This window comes from Kogia breviceps, chromosome 2 (assembly GCF_026419965.1).
Source record: "Kogia breviceps isolate mKogBre1 chromosome 2, mKogBre1 haplotype 1, whole genome shotgun sequence".
Lineage (NCBI taxonomy): Eukaryota > Metazoa > Chordata > Mammalia > Artiodactyla > Physeteridae > Kogia > Kogia breviceps.
This window is the reverse complement of record NC_081311.1, coordinates 55,306,359-55,326,069: the sequence shown is the minus strand read 5'-3', so window position 1 is coordinate 55,326,069 and position 19,711 is coordinate 55,306,359. Positions and strand designations below refer to the sequence as shown.

Here is a 19,711-nt window from a genome sequence, read left to right as displayed (position 1 = left end):
GCAGCCACGTTTCAAGTGCCCAATAGCCATGCGTGGCCCGTGGCCCCTGTTTTGGGCAGCGCAAAGATAGAACATTTCCATCACTGCAGGAGTTCTGTTGGACAGGCTGCCCTGTGTTATCATCCCCTTTCACGGGTGTGAAGTTGAGGACTAGATCCATGACACGTCACACTCAGGGTCCCAGCTGGAGGAGTGGGAGCTGGGGTGCAAGCCTGGGCCCCTCAGCTGTAGGACACACTGAGCTCTCCTTTGTTGCCAGATCTCATACCTCCCCACACACCCTCCGTGGGACCCTCAAGGGCAAGGACTGTGTTTGCTCTGCATCCCAGTACCCAGCCTAAGACCTACCCCAGGGTAAGCATTTGGGGCGGTGTTTGCCGAGAGGGCGATGGAATGAATGACCGAACAAACACTGCCTGCTGAAACTTGGGGGCACACTTCATTCCCCTCCTGCAGGAGGATGCGCAGAGTCAACTGCTGAGGAGTGATGGATGGCCCCTCTCCCGAGATAAATGTGGCAGTCAAGGTAATCGGATTGTGTGTGACAGTCTCATTTGTAGGCGAGAGTAGGAAGCACCCAGCCATGCCTCGCCCCAGCCGCCCATATTAGTTTAATCAAATGCCTAGTATCTAAATGACCGGGCCTCAGTGATAGATGATGTGAGCTTTGCTAAATACTGTTGCCCTGTCAAACCCAGCTTCTCAAGGCCCTGCCTGGCTCTTGGGAGCTCTCATTTGTTTTTTCTTGCCTGGTTATCTCTGAGTGGGGCAAGGAAGGGGGGCTCTTGCATCTGTCTTAAGTCTCTGGTTTTTCATGGAGGAGGAGGAAGAGGCCGGAGCTGGGGGAGGAGTGAGATGGAGTCACCTTCCGCCTCCTCTGAGAAGCCTTCCTGGGTGGCTGCAGACAGTCTAGGGGAGCCTGACTCCCCAGAGCCCCTGAACTTGGGCCTCACCATGCACTATGTGCCTTCTGTCTCGAACAGACTCTCCCTTCCCCTGTGCTAGCTAGCCTTTTCACTCTCTTCAAGGGGTATACCAGAAGTTTTTCCCTTTTATGTTGGAAAATTCTCAACTTTCCCCTTATTTTTTTTGGTCTGTGGTGTGAGGTAGGGATCAAGCTTCTGGGCTGCTCATTGTGAGTTCTGAGCTTCTGCTGTGTGCCCCAGACCAGGCTGGGTCCTCCGGAGAAACAAGAGGTAGAAAAGGCACAGTTCTGTCTTCTAGGAATGACAATCAGTTTGAACTTAAACTTGTGCTCTTAAAGAGGAGGCTGAGCCCAGCATGTATAACATGCCACCTTTTGTGTCAGGGTGGGGTCTGCCCATACAAGCCATGCCCAGGGCTTCTGGTAATGTTGAGTGTCACTTGTGTGTCAGATATTGTTCTAGGCACCGGGGATGTGGCAGTGATTGCAGTACACGGAAAGAGCTTTTGCTCTTTGCCCAGGACCACACAGTGGGGCATCAGATGAGAAATGAGATAAAAAGTAGAAGGTAGTAAGTGCCATAGAGATGGGTTGAGCAGAGGAGGGTAATAGAGGGAGTCAGGTGGCGGGGATGGTACTGCCATCTACAAACTGGAAAGGTCAGGGAAGCCCTCACTGAGTAAGCCAGTGAGGGCTGAACCACGTGGATATCCAGGGCAAGAAACTTCAAGGCAGATGTTGCAAAGACTCTGATACATGTAAATGATGGGCTAACTCTGGAAGGAAAACCAAAGCCACTAGCATGATTCCACTGGTGGGAGGAACTAAGATACGAGACTGGGGAGGGAAGACTGCATTTTTCAGGACATACCTTTTTTCTACTTTTGTATATTTTTAATCACATGCAGACATTACTTCTTCAAAAATTACCATTGAAAAGTAAAGCAGGCAGGGGGGGAATGTAACAGTGAGGCACAACCATCAGATGTAATAGCAAAACTATGACTTTAGAGGCCAGCAAATGTGGGTCCCGATCCCTCTTCTGGCCTCTGTCTGAAATGTTAGCTTTCTAAGGAGACTATTTGTGCATTACTTAGGTAAATAAAAAGTCATTTTATTAATTAAAAATCAGTAGATCCCACTCTGTTGATTGTTTTGGCTGGTTGTCGTTGGGCGGGTTCCTTAACCTCTCTGAGCACCCGTTTCCTCCTGGCAAATGGGGGTAGTGATTCTGACATCACAGGATTGTCAGGAAAATGAACAGAGAAAAAGAGTGTGTTGAGTTTCTGCCCGGCCTGGAGTTGACCTTCCCGAGGGCATGTCCCTGGATGACCTGGCCCTCTGCAGGGCAGAGGCAGAGAATCTATCCCTGTCCTCAAGTTCTCCAATGGCTTGGGACCCCAGGAAGGCCCAGGCTTTGCATTCCATCTGCCTCAGAGGCAGATGGACTTGCTCTGGACCCCCAGGCTGATGGCCATCCAAGACCCTGTGGCCTGCTGGCCCTTCACAGCCCCCTCAGGATCCAGCCCAACTGGTGCCTGCTCGGCTGGGACCAGCTGGTCTTCAGCAGCTGGTCCTCTGGCTCTGACACCCTCCCTGCCCCAGTGTCTCCTCCTCTCTGGGCGCTGTGTCAATTTGTCCATGGCTTCCCTCAGAGGCAGAAGGCAGAGAGCTGTTTCCTGCAGGGAGAGAGCAGGCGCTGGGGGCGGGAGGAGGGAGGGAGGGAGGGAGAGCTGAGTGGTGATTAAACACTGCAGAGGCCTAAACAAATGACGGCTCCCTCCCCCAGCTGCTCTGAGAGAGAAACATGGAGCCGGAGCCGGCCTGAAGTGCAGATGGCCCAGGCTGCTGTCTGCCCCCGCCTGCCTACTTGGAGCTGCCCTGGGGCTGCTTCCTGAGAGCGGCAGTGGTGCCAGCTCAGTCATTAGGGCCACTGTGAGGCCGGCCCTGAGGCAGAGAGCGTTCAGGGCCACACAGCTAATGCACTAGCGAGTGGTAGAGTGGAGACGGTTATGCAGGGGCAGTAGTAGTTATTTCGTAAGAGTGTCAGCCTGAATGAGACAGCGCATGCAAAGTGCCCAGAACAGCACCTGGCCTGCATCAAGGTCTTGGTCCGCAGGAGCCACTGTCAAGGTTGCCCCGTTACACCTTTAGAACAGCTGGGTGAGATAGGTTGCCGTGCAGGTGAAGAAACTGAGGTGCACACACCTCCCAGGGTGTTGCCCAAGACCACACAGTTCACACAGCAGATTAAACCCAGGCCCGTCCGCTTCTGACTCCCCGCCCGGTGTTCCTTCTCGTGGACCAACTCCGGGAAGAGAGTCAAACCTCCAGAGCCTTGAACACAAAGATCAGGGGAAGTCAGCAGCGGGGTCAGAGGCCATCTGCCAGGCCCACGGCCCTCCTGGCCGGAGAGCTTGCATGAAGGGGAGAGGGAGGAATGGTGCCCTCCCACTCTGTTCATGCAGAAAGTGGCAGCTGAGCTCACCCCTCAGGCCAGAGCAGTGGTTCTCAAAGTGGGGTTCCCCGGCCCAGCAGCAGCAGCATCGCCTGGGAACTGCTTAGAAGTGCAAATTCTTAAGCTCCACCCCAGACCCACTGAATCAGAAACTCCACCGGGAGCGAGACCCAGCACTCTGGGTTTGAACAAGCCTTCCAGTTGCTTCTGATGCACAGGCAAGATCGAGAACCCCTGGCCTAGAAACCCAAGTACTTCTGTCCTGCCCCGGGGCCTCACTGTCCAGGCCACAGTCACCCAGACATCACTGACGTGTGTTACACTCTGAGTAACAGGTGCAGCCAGGAAGCACTAGATGTAAATGAAATTCTTACAAACAATTCTTATTTTCGTTGCAACAAGGCAGCTGGATATTTAAAGAAACCTCACAGAGAATCATTTCATCACATAAAGGAGCTTCGGCAAAGAGAAAACTCCTCTCTCGATTCCTGCCCCCTCCCCCCTAAGTGTTCTATAAATTCAGTCTCTGTGTCAGGTTTTCTTCGAGTGGTGTCTACCTATACATAACTAAAACGAGTAGACAGCCTGCTAAAAGCATTGCAGATAGTCTCCAAAATACACCAGGGACCCCTGCAGTTTAGAAGGAGAGCCCAGTGGGACAGATGGAGGCCAGTCTGGTGTTGGGGGCAGCTGGGTCATCCACTGCCAACCCCTGCTGGGCACCTGGAGGGGTCGTGCCAGTCAGGCACGGGTGGTTTCCGGGGCTCCATCAAACATCCACACTCAGGGGTTCTCAGAAAAGGAGTAGAGTGACCAATTAGGAAGCCAAGACATAGACACCTGAAATGTGCAGCTCTTGGCTGCTCTTGCTAGATAAGCGGATAAGAGAGAAAACGCTGCAACATAGTTCTGGATAGGGAACCTACTGGAAGGTTGTCATCTCCCACAATGTGGGGTCAGGAAGCAGCATCTGAAATCTGCCACCAAATGCTGCCCGTGGGGCCAGGTCGTGTGCCCCTGAGCCGATTTCCAGAGTGACTGTAGGTGGAGCAGAGCTTTGCCTCCACCTCTAAGCCACCTGCCCAGTGCTCAGGCCTCACCCTCACAAGACCAGAGTCAGGGGCAGGAATCACTGACTGCATTTCTTGTGCCGGGAACCTGAGATTCTTGGAGGTTACCAGGTCGCTCAGCCAGGGGAAGCTGGGAAGGAGTGGGAGGGTTGGGGTCCAAATGGTTAGAGGCAGGAGAGCTGGGGGTCTGGTCAGCAGGTTTCTCCTGAATCTGCTCTTTCTCCAAGAACAATGAGTGCCCCGAACCCAATTTGCAATAATCAAGGATCACCAGCAAAGTACTGCTTGCCCCAAATCTCTCTCCTCCCCCCGTCACCACAGCACACATCCCCTTAGCCACTCTTAAGGGCTGGTAGGTTTTCCAGGTGGTTCCTTTATAGAAAGAAAGCTGCCCTGGGATCAGTCAGCACCTCCCTAAGGCTCTGACCCTGGCTTTATGAGCCCAGGCTGGGTGTAAGGAAACTGCCATTTGAGGGTCCTGGGGTATGTCACTGGCTCGTGGCTCCCACGGGAAGAGCCAAGGTCCTGAGATGGAACATGGGGGCCGGAGCGGATGGAGGGAGTGCTCAGCAAGGCCTCTCAGCTCTCAGACTCACAGCCCTCTGGCCCTCCACAAAGGTGGATGGCCGTGTGTTTGGTCTCGGGGGTCTGCTTGACCCTGGGAAGGGCCTGGCCTCACACCGACCATTCCTTCTTACACTGGGAGCGGGAGGACACAGCCAAACTGTGAGTACCCAGCTGGGAAGCCTCAGAAAAGTGAAGTACCCAGGGAAGAAATTGATTCCTGTAATCCCTCCTTGCCCCTCGGGCTCCGAGCAACAGGCAGTAGTGTTTAACCCCTGGGAGAAACTGGCCGTGGAGAAGAGAATAGGCTGCCCCGGTGCCCTGCTGGAATGCGGGGCGTGAACTCTGCAGGCAGGCGGGCGGTGTGGCTTCCGTCTTGTCTTGCAGACGCACTGGGAGTGTCATGCCAGGGCCAGTGGCTTGGGGAGACCATCCTTGCCACTCTGGGCCTCTGGGTCTCCTCTGGCCTGCTCAGGTGCTACCTCGGAGCACGATGGGGGTGGGGAGACTATTGGCTCAAGGCACGCACTGCCCCCCAACCCCCATGGATATTCTGGTCCATCCTTGGGTAGCCAAAGAGGTCTGTCCTGTTGGAACCCGTGTTCTTCCGGCATATGGGGTACAGGTGCACGGAGGCCTCCTGGCCTCGATCTGTTGTGGGCGTGGCTCGGGGCCCCTCCCCTCTCCAGTGTGCTTGCTTTGCCATTAATGCTGCATAATTTCCAGCTGAGATGGTCTGGAGCCCCACGCTCACCCCACCACCAGCAAATGTCCCAAGTTAGATGGGAAGATCCTGCCTTGGTCCTGGCCTGCCACAAACTCAGGTGTGACCTGAGCCAGGTTACCTAGCTTCTCTGTGCTCACCCTTTATCTCTAAGATGGGGGTTGTGACTTCCCCACCACCAAGTGGCTTATGAGAGTCCAGGGGGCAAGGGGTGTGTGAGCCGGCCCCCCACGGGGGTGCAGTACACAGTAGCAGCTCCCTGCCAGCTGGTCTCTGCAGACAGCAATGCTTTGGCCAGTGCCCCTATCCAGGCCCATCCCTCAGGCTGGCAGGTCTGAGGGGCACCCCCAAGAAGAAAGGGGCATTCTTTTTCTGATGAAAGCACCCCCTTGAGCTTGTTTCGGGTGTCTTTTCAGTTGAATCCGAGTTATCCAGGAAGGCCCAGAGGGTGGTGTGAGGTGGACAAGGAATTTTCCAGGCTGGGATTTTCCTAAAGTCCACGGACAGGCTCAACCCGTCTGACATCTCTTGGGTCGAGCATCCTGCTCCACAGGGTTGAGGGACGGCCAAACTGGTTTGGGTATCAGCCCTGCCAGCAGCAGCTCTGAGATCCCCCAGAGTTCACTTCCTAGGGTGAGTTCACAGGCTTGGAGACTCCCAGCTCCTGCCAACCCCACCAGCCCTTGGGGAGAGGTGTGGGAACACTGGTGGAGCATGCCAGAGGGAGGGAGCAGCCCAGAGGTCCTCTCCTGCCGGCCCAGACCATAGGACCGCAGATCGCAGGATCTGCCCAGCACAGAGAAGCAGGTAGGACTGGGCGGGGCAGGCCGTGGGCCTCCCTGTGAATCCTGGGGCCAGCCACCACTCATCTGGTGGTCACCCTGCCCGTGGGGCTTGTGTGTGAATGAGGGGGGCAGGCAGAGATGGAGAGGAACAGGGTCACTCAGCCAAAGAGCCAGCAGTCGATCCTGCCTTGTTTTGACTTTCTTACCCACGGTGATGGGAGGTGACAGAGCAGGCAGCAAAGTGTGGGAACGATCAGAAATGCCAGCAGGAGCTGAAACTCAGGACAGCGTGCTGCTGCTTCCGCTGGTGCTGGAGCAATGATACGGCTGTTTTGCAGGAGAGCAAGATTTTCCCCCAAGGAAAACATCTTTGGTTTGTTTGTTTTTTTGTTTTTTTGTGGGTTTTTTTTGCGGTACGCGGGCCTCTCACTGTTGCGGCCTCTCCCGTTGCGGAGCACAGGCTCCGGATGCGCAGGCTCAGCGGCCATGGCTCATGGGCCCAGCCGCTCCATGGCACGCGGGATCCTCCCGGACCGGGGCACGAACCCGCGTCCCCTGCGTCGGCAGGTGGACTCTCAACCACTGCGCCACCAGGGAAGCCCACATCTTTGGTTTTATGTTCCAGGGGTCAGCTGTCAGGGCCACCGAAGTCCAACCTACAACCCCTCAGGGAATGACATTTCCCATAACCAGGAGGAAGTTCTAACCCCTCAGCTGCCCAAGCTGCTGAGGTTGCAGAGTCCTTCCTGCCCATCTGCCCACCTACTGGGCCCTGTCACACCTGCGTCTTGCATACACTGGCTCTTGGACCTCAGCAGATCCACTTGCTGCTCTGGGCTCAAGGCCTTAGTAAACGGGATACTTGGGCAAGGTGAGAGCTCTGGAATCCCTTCTGTCTATAGCCCACCCTGGTGGGGAGGGGGAGGGTCCAGGATGAACAGCTCATCCACCCACGGCATCTGCAGGATTGAGAAGGGGTTGAGGCTGACTTCAGCCTCAAGAGACGTGAGCTCTCTGTGAGGCCAGGGCCGAGTCATGGGGCAACAGACTTCAGAAAGCACAGCGCTCACCCCTCTTTTACATAGGGTCCAGAGAGGGAAGGAAGTAACCTGAGGTCACACAGGAAGTTGGTAGCAGGCCAGGGACAGCGCACCGGGGTGGTGCCGATTCATGGGAGTAGGAGATGGGTAGGAGGCACACAGCCATCTCCTGGGGATGCGTCTGCTCTCAGATAGGTGACATCCTGACTGGGGATGAAAGGGAAACCGTCCCAGACCAGCAGTGGGGCTGCTGTCCTGTGATGTGACTGTGGTTGAATCCTCTCCTCTTGGGCCTCCATTTCTGCTTCGTAACACATGGACAGCCTCATCCTTGGCCAGCTCCTCGCTGGGGGTTGTGAGGCTGCAGTGAGGCAGAGGGCACCAGATGGTTGGGAAAACGAAAAGCCTGTCTGTGTGCCCCCCCCTGATCCCATTAGGTCCTCCCATCCATAGTGGGGTGCTGTCACCCCATTTCACAGATACATACGTAGCCCCAGGCTGCCCGCTGGGTCAGTGGCCACAGAGAACAGATGCCTGATTTCCTGAGGCCGAACAGCCACTGCCCCTGGCCCAAGGGCTCTGAGTCGCTGCCCCTGGCCCTGACGCTTTGTGGTCACGTGCATCCTGTGCCATTGCCTTGGAGGAGATGGTCCAAGAGAACCGGCAGGGAGGGGCCCCTTTCTCTGTTTCTGGGGCACCCAGCGCTGGTGGGCACAGAGGAGGATGGGCAGATAACAGTTCTGTGGACAGCTCTGTTCTCAGGGGTCATGGATCACAGCAGGAGTCCTGACCTTGGCTCCTGTCCCGCCTCCTGCTGGACACACAGGTGCATGGGGACTGAGGAGGGGCCGAGGCTCTTCCCGACACCCAGGCACTCCAGAGGCAAGAGTCTGCCCAGACTGGCTGCCTGCACTGCGTGGCCTCAGAGCTGAGTCAGAGTGAGCAGCTACTGGGGCTCACTTTCGTGGGGTCCCGGGTCTACCCAACCCAGAGTGTCTGGCAGAAAAAAACATTGGGTATGGGCACCACTGTGGGTGCTTGGAAGCAACATTGCCCACCCAGAGAGCACCCGGTGTGAAGGGGGTGGTGTAAGTCTGGGCCCAAGGCATAAAAGCGTTTTTTGTGATCCTCTTGGACATGGGCGAAAAAAATTGTATTTTATTTGAGCAACAGTATGTAGATGGGGAGACAGAGGAACCTCCTAATAACAGAAACAACAGTTTATTCTTATAGTCCTTCCTGTATGCTCGGCATCGTACTAGCACTTTACGTGTATTAGCTTGTTTAATGCTCATGACGGCTTAGGAGGTAGGTAATATTTATTATCCCCATTTGACCAAAGGGAAAACCAGAGCACAGAGAGGTTAACTAACTTACCCAAGGTCACACAGCTGCTAAGTGGCTGAGCTTAGGAACTCAGGCTTGAACCCAGGCAGCCTGGCTGGAGTCTGTGCTCTTGGCCACTCTGCCTTCTAGAAGCAGAAGATAGTCAACATTTCACAGCTTCTGAGTTTCCATTTGAGACTCTGGCACAAGACTTGCCATCTCTCACATGTGGTTTAAAGCTCAGGCCCTTCCTTCATCTTAGGGCTCTTCACGCCAGGCCTGTGAAGAGAGGTTCCTCTTACTGTCTCCCCACTTGACAGATGAGATGGAGAGACCAGCCCAGACCTGTGTCATCTCAGCAACCCCCTTCCCCCTCCCCTCTTGGGCCCTCACCATTCCTCCTTTTCTCTGCTAGATCTGTAGAGTAGAACCCTGGTCTCCAGGCACAGGCAGGAGTCTTCACTGTTTCTGACCACCACCCCCCCACACACACACAAGCTTCCTTCGGCAGTGGTCCCAGGCATGACCCTGTGTTTTAGGAGATGAAAGAGGAAGGTCAGAGGGTAGGGGGGTGTGGCCTGGGCCCCGGAGGCAGGAGGAGGAGCAACGGCAGCATCTCCAGGGAGCCCTGGGTGAGGTGCTCTGGGGTCATCGGTGTGGTTGACGCATCAATAGGAATACCAGTGCCAACCCACGAGTAGAGAAAAGCCAGGGCTGCAGCTGGCCTTCCAGTTTATATGAATGGATGTTGTTTCCGTAAACTGCTTACCTTTCATTCCCCAGTTTGGAGTGAGTGGCCCACTGATGGGTGTGCATGTCACAAAACAGGTGTCACTTGACTTGGTTGTAGATTTTATTTGATGACAGCCCCAACCTGGACACATGGTGATAGGATTCCATTCAGGGCTGATGGTCTTGGGGCCGGGTCCCCACCCCTGAGGAGTGGGGAGCTGCTGGCAGGTTTAAAAGCCACAGGTTGCCAGGGTATTATTACCCTGATCAACTGGGTCTCAGATGCAGCATGCCCATTGTCTGTCCATCTCTCCTGTCTTCTGCACATTGGGTTATGTAGCTGCAATTACATCTGTTAGTTGTGTGTTGGCTGCATAGCCTGTGCTGGGTGCCAGGGTTGCAGAAGTGAACCCCTCAAATCCCTTCGTGGCCCTCGGGGTTCATGCGCTCTCTGTAGAACCCCCAACTTGCCCCGGGGTAGCCCATCTCTCACTCATTTCAGCATCCTTTGAGCATCTACCGTCTCTCAGGCCCTGTGCAGCCTCTGGGGACACATTGGAAAGAGGTGAACAGAATACATTTGTGGAAAAATTCCTCTGGCCACCTTATAGAGGGCGGGTTGGCAGGAGGCAGGATTGGAGACTGAGATAAATGATAGGACGTGCTTGTCATAATCCAGGAGAGAAAGAACAAAGCTGCAGAAGGTGATAGGAGCAGGCAAGAAGCGGAGGGGACAGACTGCAAAGATAATCAGGCTGCAGTGACCCATGGGTGGGGCGGGGGGCAGTGCCCATCTTCTGGAGGTGGCTTGAGGTGGTCCTGGGGATTCAAGTGGATATGGGAACAGGAACTCAGATGTGCCAGGGAGGAAAGGAGGGGAAAGGGGGAGGAACCCAGCGTGGAGGACTGGTTCTTCTGCCTTGACTCACCAGGCAAGGCCCGTACCAGGCTTCCCTGCTGACCACCAAGCTTCTGCTGCCACTTCAGACCGTCTTGTGTGGATAGAGTAAGCTGACGGTATGAAAGCATTTGAAAATGTGTCATTAGTATATTTCATTGACCAGTTAACCCCGTTTGCATGTTCCCAGGGGCTCTTTCTGCCTCACTCTGACTTCCTTTCTGCCATCTCCCCCAGAAGCATGGTTTGAGGGCCTGCCGCCTGGCAGGCATACCTCCTGAGCACCCCTGAGTCCTGCCCCATCCCTGGGTCTCCGAAGTCCTCATCCCTTCCTGCCTCCCTCCCTGTTCACACACACACTCTCTCACCCACACACACTCCCACACTCAGAGTTCCTCTGTTCTCCAGCAGCCTTTTAGCTGCTAAGATGCCCTTTGATACTTAATACGCCTTTGTTTCATTTTGCGTGTAGCTTCCCTGGGCTGCAGCGCATTTGGTAATTCTCCTGCCTGGCCCTTACACCCAGGTCTCTGTACCCTCTTCCCCGGACTGCCTTTCATCGTCCCTGCACCCCCATGCTCCCATCCCTTCCCAATTCCCAGACCTTAACCGGGAGTGAGTATCCAGGCCTCTCACTGTCTGAATATCCGTATGCTCACCTCCATAGGAAACAAATGCTGCTTTTGTGTGTGTGTGTGTGTGTGTGTGTGTGTGTGTGTGTGTGTGTGTGTGTGGCCACATGGCTGCCTCTGGTTTCTGGCTCCTTCTTAAGCTCAAGTCCTGCCTGGCAAGGGGCAGTTTTTTGCATATGCCCAGGCGAGCTTGTCTGCCCCTTTGATGCTCCAGACTCCCAGACTCCAGCCTCTGCCACCCCTCCACCCACAAGTGGCTCATTGTCTGCCGATTACTCTGCTGGTTTGGAGGATGCAGCTCCACCCTCCCTCCCTGGAGCCCAGGCAATTCCCAGAGGCAGCCATGCAGCCTCTTCTTTCTGCCACAGGAGCTGCAGGTAGAGGCAAATGCAGGGCCTGTCACCGTTTTCAGGGAGGGCACATCTGGGACGAGCCAGGACTAAGATGCCCCAGGGCTCTACTCCAGACCTTCCTTCATTTCTACATCTGGTTTCCTTTTACTTGTCCCTAAAGGACACCGTGGTGGCTGCCAGCTGTAGGGGCAGAAGCCAGGGAGATCTTGGGGAGCAAATGTCAGGAACTTGGCTCTCCCCTGGTGCCCTCCCTCAGACCTGCGTCCTGTGCCCCTCCTGATTCTCAGACCCTGTGCTCATTTCCATTTCTCTTCCAGAGAAGTCCGTGCCGCCTTACCGTAACACCCCCTGGTGCAGGGGCCCCTAGATATGTCTACTGGATCCCGTTAATAGGAGATGCCTCCCTTTGTCACACACACCACTATTTTATGTACTACTAGGAAAGAAAAACGTACCACCAGTCACACCATGGTATGGCATCGACTGTAAGACACGTGCTGCTGGCAGATGACTTAGTTGTTTAAAGTCCATGGAGCCCTGGTGTCCCTTGCGGCTTCCTGGATAAACTGCAAAGACAAGTGCAGGTAGTGTGAGCATGAGAGGTCACACTGTCGTGTCTTCTCCCCGGCTGGAATCCCCTCTCCCTTCCACTGACCCCTCAGGGCTGCTGCTGTGTGGCCAGAAGTGGGCAGAGACACCAAAGCCCATCCTGTTGGGTCACTTATCTATCTACCAACCAAGGTCAAAAATACTAATCGTCATTGTATCAGTAGCAAACATGCGTAGAGCACCTACTCCGCGCCTGATGCTGTTCCTGCGCTTCGTGGTGGTAACGCAGCACATCCTTACGGCGGCTCTGTGACGTGGGGAGTAGAATTACCACCACCCCAGTTTAGAGATGAGGAAACCGAGGCACAGGAATTTAGGTGACTTGCTCAAGGGGTCACATGGGTGGTAGAGACTGAGCTGGGATGGGTTGTGGAGTCCGTGCCTCACCAGCTCTTCGGGTGCTTTGTGAATGCAGAGGTGGGTGTACGATGGAGGGGTTACTTTCCTGGGGCTGCTGTGAGTTACAGGGTCCTTTGGGCCTCCGCCCACCCTCCCTCCCTTTTGGCTTCTGCTTGGATGCCCATGCGGTTGACTGACAGCACCAGTTTACAGCTCATGTCCACTCTCTGAGGCCGGCAGCTCCTGTTAAGCCCATTTCACAGGTGGGGAGACTGAGCTCCAAGTAGTGAAGCAGCCTGTGTGAAATCTCCCAGCTAAAGAGTGTCAGGGCACAATTCAAGCTCAGTCGGTGGAACTCCAGAGCCAGGGCACTTAGTCCCCATGTCCCACAGCCTGCTCGCCACTGTCCAACAGTCCCCTCTCCTCCCCTCTCCTGGGGTGGTGTAGACACTGGTGCCGCCTCATCGGAGAGGCATGCTTGGCTCAGCCGTGTACAGACAGAGCAGATGCACACCCAGACACCTACCCCACCAGGCTGTCTTTCTGTCCTTGCATAATCCTCTACCTGCCTCTGTCTGTCAGTTCTCCTGGGTCTCTGATTTTTTTGGCTGCAAATCCCCATGTGTTATCATTAACCGATGTTTGCCTCGGAACAGCTTGTGTTGGTTTGCACCATGATGAGAGCCTGGCCTGCGTCCGTCTGCCATGCGTCTGCCCACGTGGCCTCTGTGCCAGCTGGCCACTCGGGCCAAGGGGGTGATAGGTGGTGCCTCCCTCGCTCCCTGTCCTTTCCCTCTCGGTTGTAGGAATGTGGCTGTCCTGGCATCTGTGTTGTGTCATGGCTGCCTATTACCCACAGCACATCTGCTCACAGCATCCCAGACCCTCCCCAGCCAGGCCCCTCTACACCACCAGCCTCCCTTTATTCTCTCTACAGAAAACCACTCCACTAGCAATAGGAAGACAAGGGCCGTCCTTGACCAAGTAGGCGGGTGGCTTGTGACACAGGAGGAAAGCTCTGAATGCCCCCGCTGTGCCCCCGTCCCCTCCCATGGCGTGTTGGCCCCCAGGAGGAGTGCGGGCTGGGAGGGGTGGCCGTGGGCAGGGCGGGCAGCAGGCGGCACCATCTGCGGCCATCCTTTGTGCTGGCAGCCGAGCGATCCCTCCATCGCTGTGATCCGCCGGGCCTCGTGCTTGGCGTGCAAATGAGTTTCCAGATGCCCGGTGCCCCCCCGCACAAGAAGCGGTAACTAGGGGCCTGGGAGAAGAATGGAGCAATCTGGAAATTCATTTCTGTTTGTTCCAGCCTCGCTGAATAGGCTGCTTCTCCCTCCAGCTGCGGCAGATGTGTGCTGGGCACCCGCTTCGGGGGCGTTTTGCCACGGTTGCTGGGTAGACACACGCTGGGGGTGGGGGTGCCTCTCCTCTCTGGCACCCTCCTCCCTGTGCAGGTGGTGGTACGGTGAGGCCCACAGAGAGGGGCAGGACACAGCTTTTAAGACGCAGCTCGCCCACTGGCACCCCCTCCTGGAGGGAGAAAAGTGCCCTGTTGGGAAGGGCACAGGCTGTATCTCAGCCTCGCTTTCCTCTTCGGTTGAGCAGTTTTGCAAACCTGGTGACCCCAGCAGGACCCTTCACCCCCCCCCACCCCATTCTCACAAAAACCACTGCCCTTCTTTTGTCCTTTGGTCCCCAGCAGACCCCTGGGAACATGGGCACCTCCCTCCCAGCCAGCTCTCAGCAGGACCCGATGGATGGGGTTCCCCTGCTGGTCCTAAAATCTGCCTCCTCGCCCCTGCCCACCAAGTGAGGGGCAGGAGAGAACCTGCTGCTCCTAAAGATGCTGGAGCCCACTCACTCTGCACTCCTGACAGAGATTGCCTGGGCCATGGGCACGGGCAGAGCCTGGCAGGACCTCAGAGGGTCCCCAGCCCTGCCTCTCGGGGCCTTGGGCTGATGGGGCAGCCTGTCCAGGATCTGAGCGGTTTAACGTGGCAGCCCTGTGCTGCCTCCCCGGGCCCTTGTGTGTCTGTGCGTCTTCCCCCAGTGCCTGCTGAACGAGGTAAGGGGTGTGATTCAGATGAGGCCCGAAGCATTTCTCATTGAATCAGAGGGCCTAGAGACCGTGGCCTCTTGGTTTTGGCCTTTTGAAGAGTTTCATCTCCTCCCCCACGTTCTGGTTCAGGCTTGGGCTTCACCACCAGGGTGTGCGGCGGGGGCACCATCTGTGTGTCTGCCTCTCTCTGACTGTGGTTACTGTGAACGAGTGACTTCACCTGCCTGAGCAGTGAAGCAGTCCGCTCATCTGTAGATGGGGATGAGAGCTGATATCCTGCATCACATGGGGTGGATTCGAGAAAAGGACACAGAAGCATGTTGTACAGCGTCCAGATGGGAGACCCTGGAAACAAGCAAGTGGGCTCTGCATCCAGCCAAGTGGCTGAGCAGTCCTGGTTCAAAAGGCTCCTGGTTGCCTGACCAGGTCGACGCCTTCCAGAACTATCAGATCAGTCTGGCTGATTACTCGTGGCAGGAGTGAGGCATTGGCTGGGCTGTGATCAACCCTTTTTGCTCCCACAGTCTGCAGTTTCCCCTCCTGCCCCTGACCACAGCCCTGGAGGAAAGGCAGGGCAAGGGTCATTACTCCTCTTTCCCTGCCAGCAAACTGAGGCCAAGAGAGGGTCTGTGAGCTCCTTAGGGTCACACAGCGAGGTGGTGACAACCCAGCCTTCCTGACTACTGACTTCTTCCCCAAACCTCAGCTCCTTTATGCGCTTTGGAAGGACTGGCCAGAAACACCGACCTTGAGGGTGCTTTTGGCCTCTGGTGGCTACACCGGCACAGTTCAGGATGAGAGAAAGTCCCCCAGCACCCAGTTCATTCCGGTTGCTTTTCTCCTGGTTTCCGAGGCCTGCTTAAGCCTGGATGTGGAGGGTTCTCCTGGGCTCCTGGGCTCCTTTGGTGCCCCTGGCAGACTCTAGCTCAGCCCCTGCCCCACCCCTGGGCCACGCTCTGCCCTGGAAATCCTTCGTCCTTTCAAGCATCTGTGCCCAGCAGTGCAGGGACCAGTCGCAGTTCTGACTGGAAGGTGGGTGCACGCGTGCTCAGCGAGCGGGGCACTTTTGGGGGAGGCTTGTCAGGGAGAACCCCGCAGGCACTCCTGGGAATGTCAACAGGTTCCAGGAAGGATCCAGATTTTGCTTAAACCTTTTGATTTGGGGTCCCACCCATGGGGAGGAAGCCATGTTGATCCCACTGTCCAGAGTCCGAGGGGGGTGGGCTTCACTGAGACGTCCGGGGCGGCCAGCAGTTCCTGACCTGGGCCCAGGGCACAGATCTGTGCTTGGCCCCTCTCCCCCTCTCCGGTCTCCTCTTGGCACCGCCTGTGCTGTCTGCTCTGTCGTCTTGACTCTCTCCTCTTTGCCGTTGCGATCAGCCCTCCTCTGATCCACTCCTACAGTAACAGCAGCTTTTCAGTCCTCCTTCCTTTAGGTGTGTTAGCCCCACTCTACAGGTGAGAACACTGAGGCCTCCTGAGGAGGCTTAGTGACTCCCCTGGCATCTTGTCACACCAAGGTGGAGGCGAAGCCAGCGTCAGGAGCACCCAGTCTGGGTGGGTGAGGTGGGCCGGGCACAGAGTGAGGTGGCCCAGGAGCCTGCTGACCATCCTATCCTTCCTTACAGCCCTGCTGTCCTCCTGGTGCGAGGAGCTCGGCCGCCTGCTGCTGCTCCGACATCAGAAGAGCCGCCAGAGCGACCCCCCTGGGAAACTCCCCATGCAGCCTCCCCTCAACTCCATGAGCTCCATGAAACCCACTCTGTCGCACAGGTGAGTGGGCATGCGCCACCAGGGGTGGGTCTGGGGCCCGCTTAGGTGGATGCTGGACAGCCCCCTTTCAAGCCCCCAGGTCTCCTTGGAAATGCCCCTCAGGTGGGAGAACTGGGGTGGGTGCCCCTGAACAGCCGGGAGGAGAGAACGTTTTCTAAAATGCAATTGTCGTGTTTTAAATCCTCGTGGGTGAGCGCTGTTTCTCCCCCATCAAAACAGAGGCTGAAAGCTCTGGGCTTAACCCAGCCTGACTGCCTTGTCCCTTTGGTGGAGGGCTGTCTCTTCTTCAGGTTCTAGACTTTCGGTAGAAAGTTAGCCTTCCTGAACCCGGAGCCTTCCCTCTTTCCTAAGCAGGGTCTCAGGCAGGGCTGGAAGGGGCTCAGGAAGGTCACCGGGCTGGTGGTCACAGCCCAGGCAGTCCAGACAGGAGCCAAGTGTGGCTGGGCCATCAGCACTGGGCAGGGCCACCAGAAACCCAGCATCACAGGTGGGACTGGGCTTGCCAGAGGCCATCAGGCACTGAGGACCTAACTGTCTAGTCTGCCCTTTGCCAGCCTCAGAAGGAGCACGTGGTCAGGACCAGCAAGTGCCCCAGTTCATTATCTCCACGTTCCTCGCTGAGCTGGGGATGTTCTCTCCGAGCGCTCCGCGGGCTGACCCTGGAACAACAGGGCCTGTCGCTCTGTCTGCTCTCCCTGTGCCCAGAGCGCGCTGCAGGACACCTGGGTCCCACCATCGAGGTGCTGCCGGGAAGTCTGGTACTGGCCACGCTTTGTAAATCGAATTGGAGGCAGTTGATTCTTGGAGCCAGAAGGGAACTTAGAGTTCTCCGGTCCACCACCTGCCCGAGCAGGATGGCTCCCAACTTGTGGCTGGTTCCCTGCCTCGGTCAGACCCTTCTCAGGGTCACTGCCTCGTTACACCCTCGGTCAGGACTCTGACGGCTCTGATGCTTAGAACAGCCCCCTATTGTGGGTGTTTCTGAGGACGGGGTACTGTTGGCATTTAGGCCAGAGTAGTTTTTTATGGTGCAGGGGTTTGCAGGGCATGTCATGTCTTGGTCCCTGCCCACTCGATTCTCCTAGTGACCCCCAGGCGTTGCTAAAGGACTCTCACACATTTCGGGGGTGGAGGTATCACCTGTGGTTAAGAACCACTGCTCTAGAGAGGCAAAACCCTCCTCCGTCCACCTTCCCCCTCTTACCCGCACCTCGGCTAAAAAGCCACAGGTCTTCTCCAGCTGAACTGCTGCCCAGCTGCTGAGTACAGGCTGTGGCTGAGTGCAACCCAAGCTACACACTTTGCATTTACCCTTGTTACCTTTTAGCTCCTTAACTCTCCATCCTGCCAGAGTCGTCCTGCCTCTCATCATGCCACGTCTCATGTCCTTCTCAGCCATCCCTCCTCCAGGTCATTTCAGTAAAGCTGCCTCTGATGGCAGGCCAGCCCCTCCGGGGACCTGCCACAGACCCGCTTGGCTGTGACCGCAGCCAGCCCTTGGCCAGTTCTCTGCTGAGTTGAGCTGAAAGCATGAGACTGCCTGGTCCTAGGGTTAAACAGATGAAGGGTGTCTCTGCTCCAGGAGCTGACTCTCACTGGTTGGGGAAATAAGACCCAGTGAGGCAAAATTGGGAGCTGGCAGATGGAGGCAGGGTTAGGGTGAGGGACAGGCAGGTTGGCTTTGGGGTTCTCTAGGAGGAAGATGGCTAGGGTGAGACAGTCAAGAGGCCCAGAGGATATGGGCCTTGACCTTGAAGGACTTGGGCTGGAAGCTGGGCAGATGGCATCCTATGAGTTCGAACTGGCTTACCCAAGAAATGCTATGGGCTAAAGAGCCACTGGCTGGTACCCAGTGCCCTGCCACACCCCCACACCCCCACTCCAGCCCCCTATATGTGCCCATGGAGTGCTAGAGGGCGAAGCAGGCGGCCTCTCAGAGAAGGGAGAGCTGTGCGCATTGGAAGACGTCCTAAGTGTTGATGGGTAACAACACAGCAAGGTGACAGGCATTCTGGACCATATCCTACACCCCAAGGACAGAACTGGAATGGAAATGCCCAGAGTGGGACAGTGACTTGCCTAAGAACACACAGCCAGGAAGGGGCAGGGCACTGAACCACACACAGCGCGCTACCCTTCACCCTCCTGCTAGCCATTCAAGACCAGTGACATGGTATCTAGTCATTAACCCGATCCTAATCCACATCTCCCCCTATTTCCTGATTTATAGTGGGACAGTTGAGACCAGAAGGAAGTATCATCTGTTGAACAAGGCCCAACCCATGTCCATTCAGAGCAGGGCTGTTCTGAGGGCACATTGTGGCCTGTGATTAGAGGTCGGCTGCTCTCCACCTGTAACTTCATGCATTTCCCCAAGGTGGGGAGTCCCTTATTTCCAGAGAAACTCCAATGGGGTGCATCACCTTCGAAGTCCCTCATGTAATTTCCCAAACAGGAAGGAAAGAAAGTGGAAGAGAAAGTCAAATACTGTCATAGCTAGGAAAGTCTTCCGCCTGCCCTCCTCCATAGCTGTATTGAATGACTTGGAGGAAGGAAGCTTCTCTTCTCATTAAGGAGACCTCAGGCGGCGGGTGAGCTTAGGGACCCTGCATGTTCAGGATTTGGTGCCCGGAGGTGTGCAGCTATTCCAAGACTCAGGGGTCCTTGTCTGAAGGTTCTGAGGACAAGCCAACAGGAGAGGGTGAGGGAGCCCGGCTGCCTGAAGCCCCAGGCCGGTGCTCTAGGAGGCTGTGACTGTTGTGTTTCTGTAGTTCAGGCGTCACAGTCACATCCATTACAGGCCATGGAGGTCGGCCCCACAGCATCAGTCTGTGAGTTGGGGCCTGTACCCATGACCCCTGGAGCCAGCTTCTGAGCGTGCCAGCGGTTAGGAGGAATCCTGGGTACCCACACGTTTGGCTCCCGCTCTATGGTTTGTGGAGCCAACTGTGGGCTCGTCCCCGTCTGGTCCTGACCACTGAGCCGTCGGTGTGCCATCCTCCCAGTTTATAGAGGTGCGCAGAGCACCGCCCAGGAGAAGGGAGGCCGGGAGAGGCCAGCCCAGGGCAGGAAGGGGCCTCGGGCCTGTGGCCAGGCAGCAGGATCCCTTCATAGTCCTTGCAGTGACCCAGACTTGTTGCCAACAAATATTTCTGCCTTCTCCCAGGTTTTTAGTGAGTGGCTGAAAAAGCCATTTGTGATTAGCACATTGTCCATGTGCAAATCAGTGCTACAACAGTAATGGAAAGCCTAATAAATCTTGTTTATACTCTTAATTTGATTACAGTCAAAGTCCACTAGACCTGGGGAAGCCTCCAAGACCAAGGGGTGCCACCCTTCCCCTCCAGGTGAGGGATTTGCAACCCCCTGAGGAGAGGTTCCTGGGAGGGGCCTTGGGGCTCCCCTCAGATTCTGGGCATGGCCCTGT

At 56.1% G+C, this 19,711-nt stretch overlaps 1 protein-coding gene across 5 annotated transcripts in view; it reads left to right on the top strand.

The window, feature by feature from the left end:
• Positions 1-19,711, top strand: part of ZMIZ1 (zinc finger MIZ-type containing 1) — a 166,964-nt gene that overhangs the window by 114,761 nt on the left and 32,492 nt on the right. For all 5 annotated transcript variants that reach the window (XM_059054273.2, XM_059054274.2, XM_059054272.2 and 2 more), the window contains one exon: positions 16,140-16,284. In XM_059054273.2, coding sequence (XP_058910256.1) covers positions 16,140-16,284 — 145 coding nt within the window. The remainder of the gene's footprint in view (positions 1-16,139; positions 16,285-19,711) is intronic.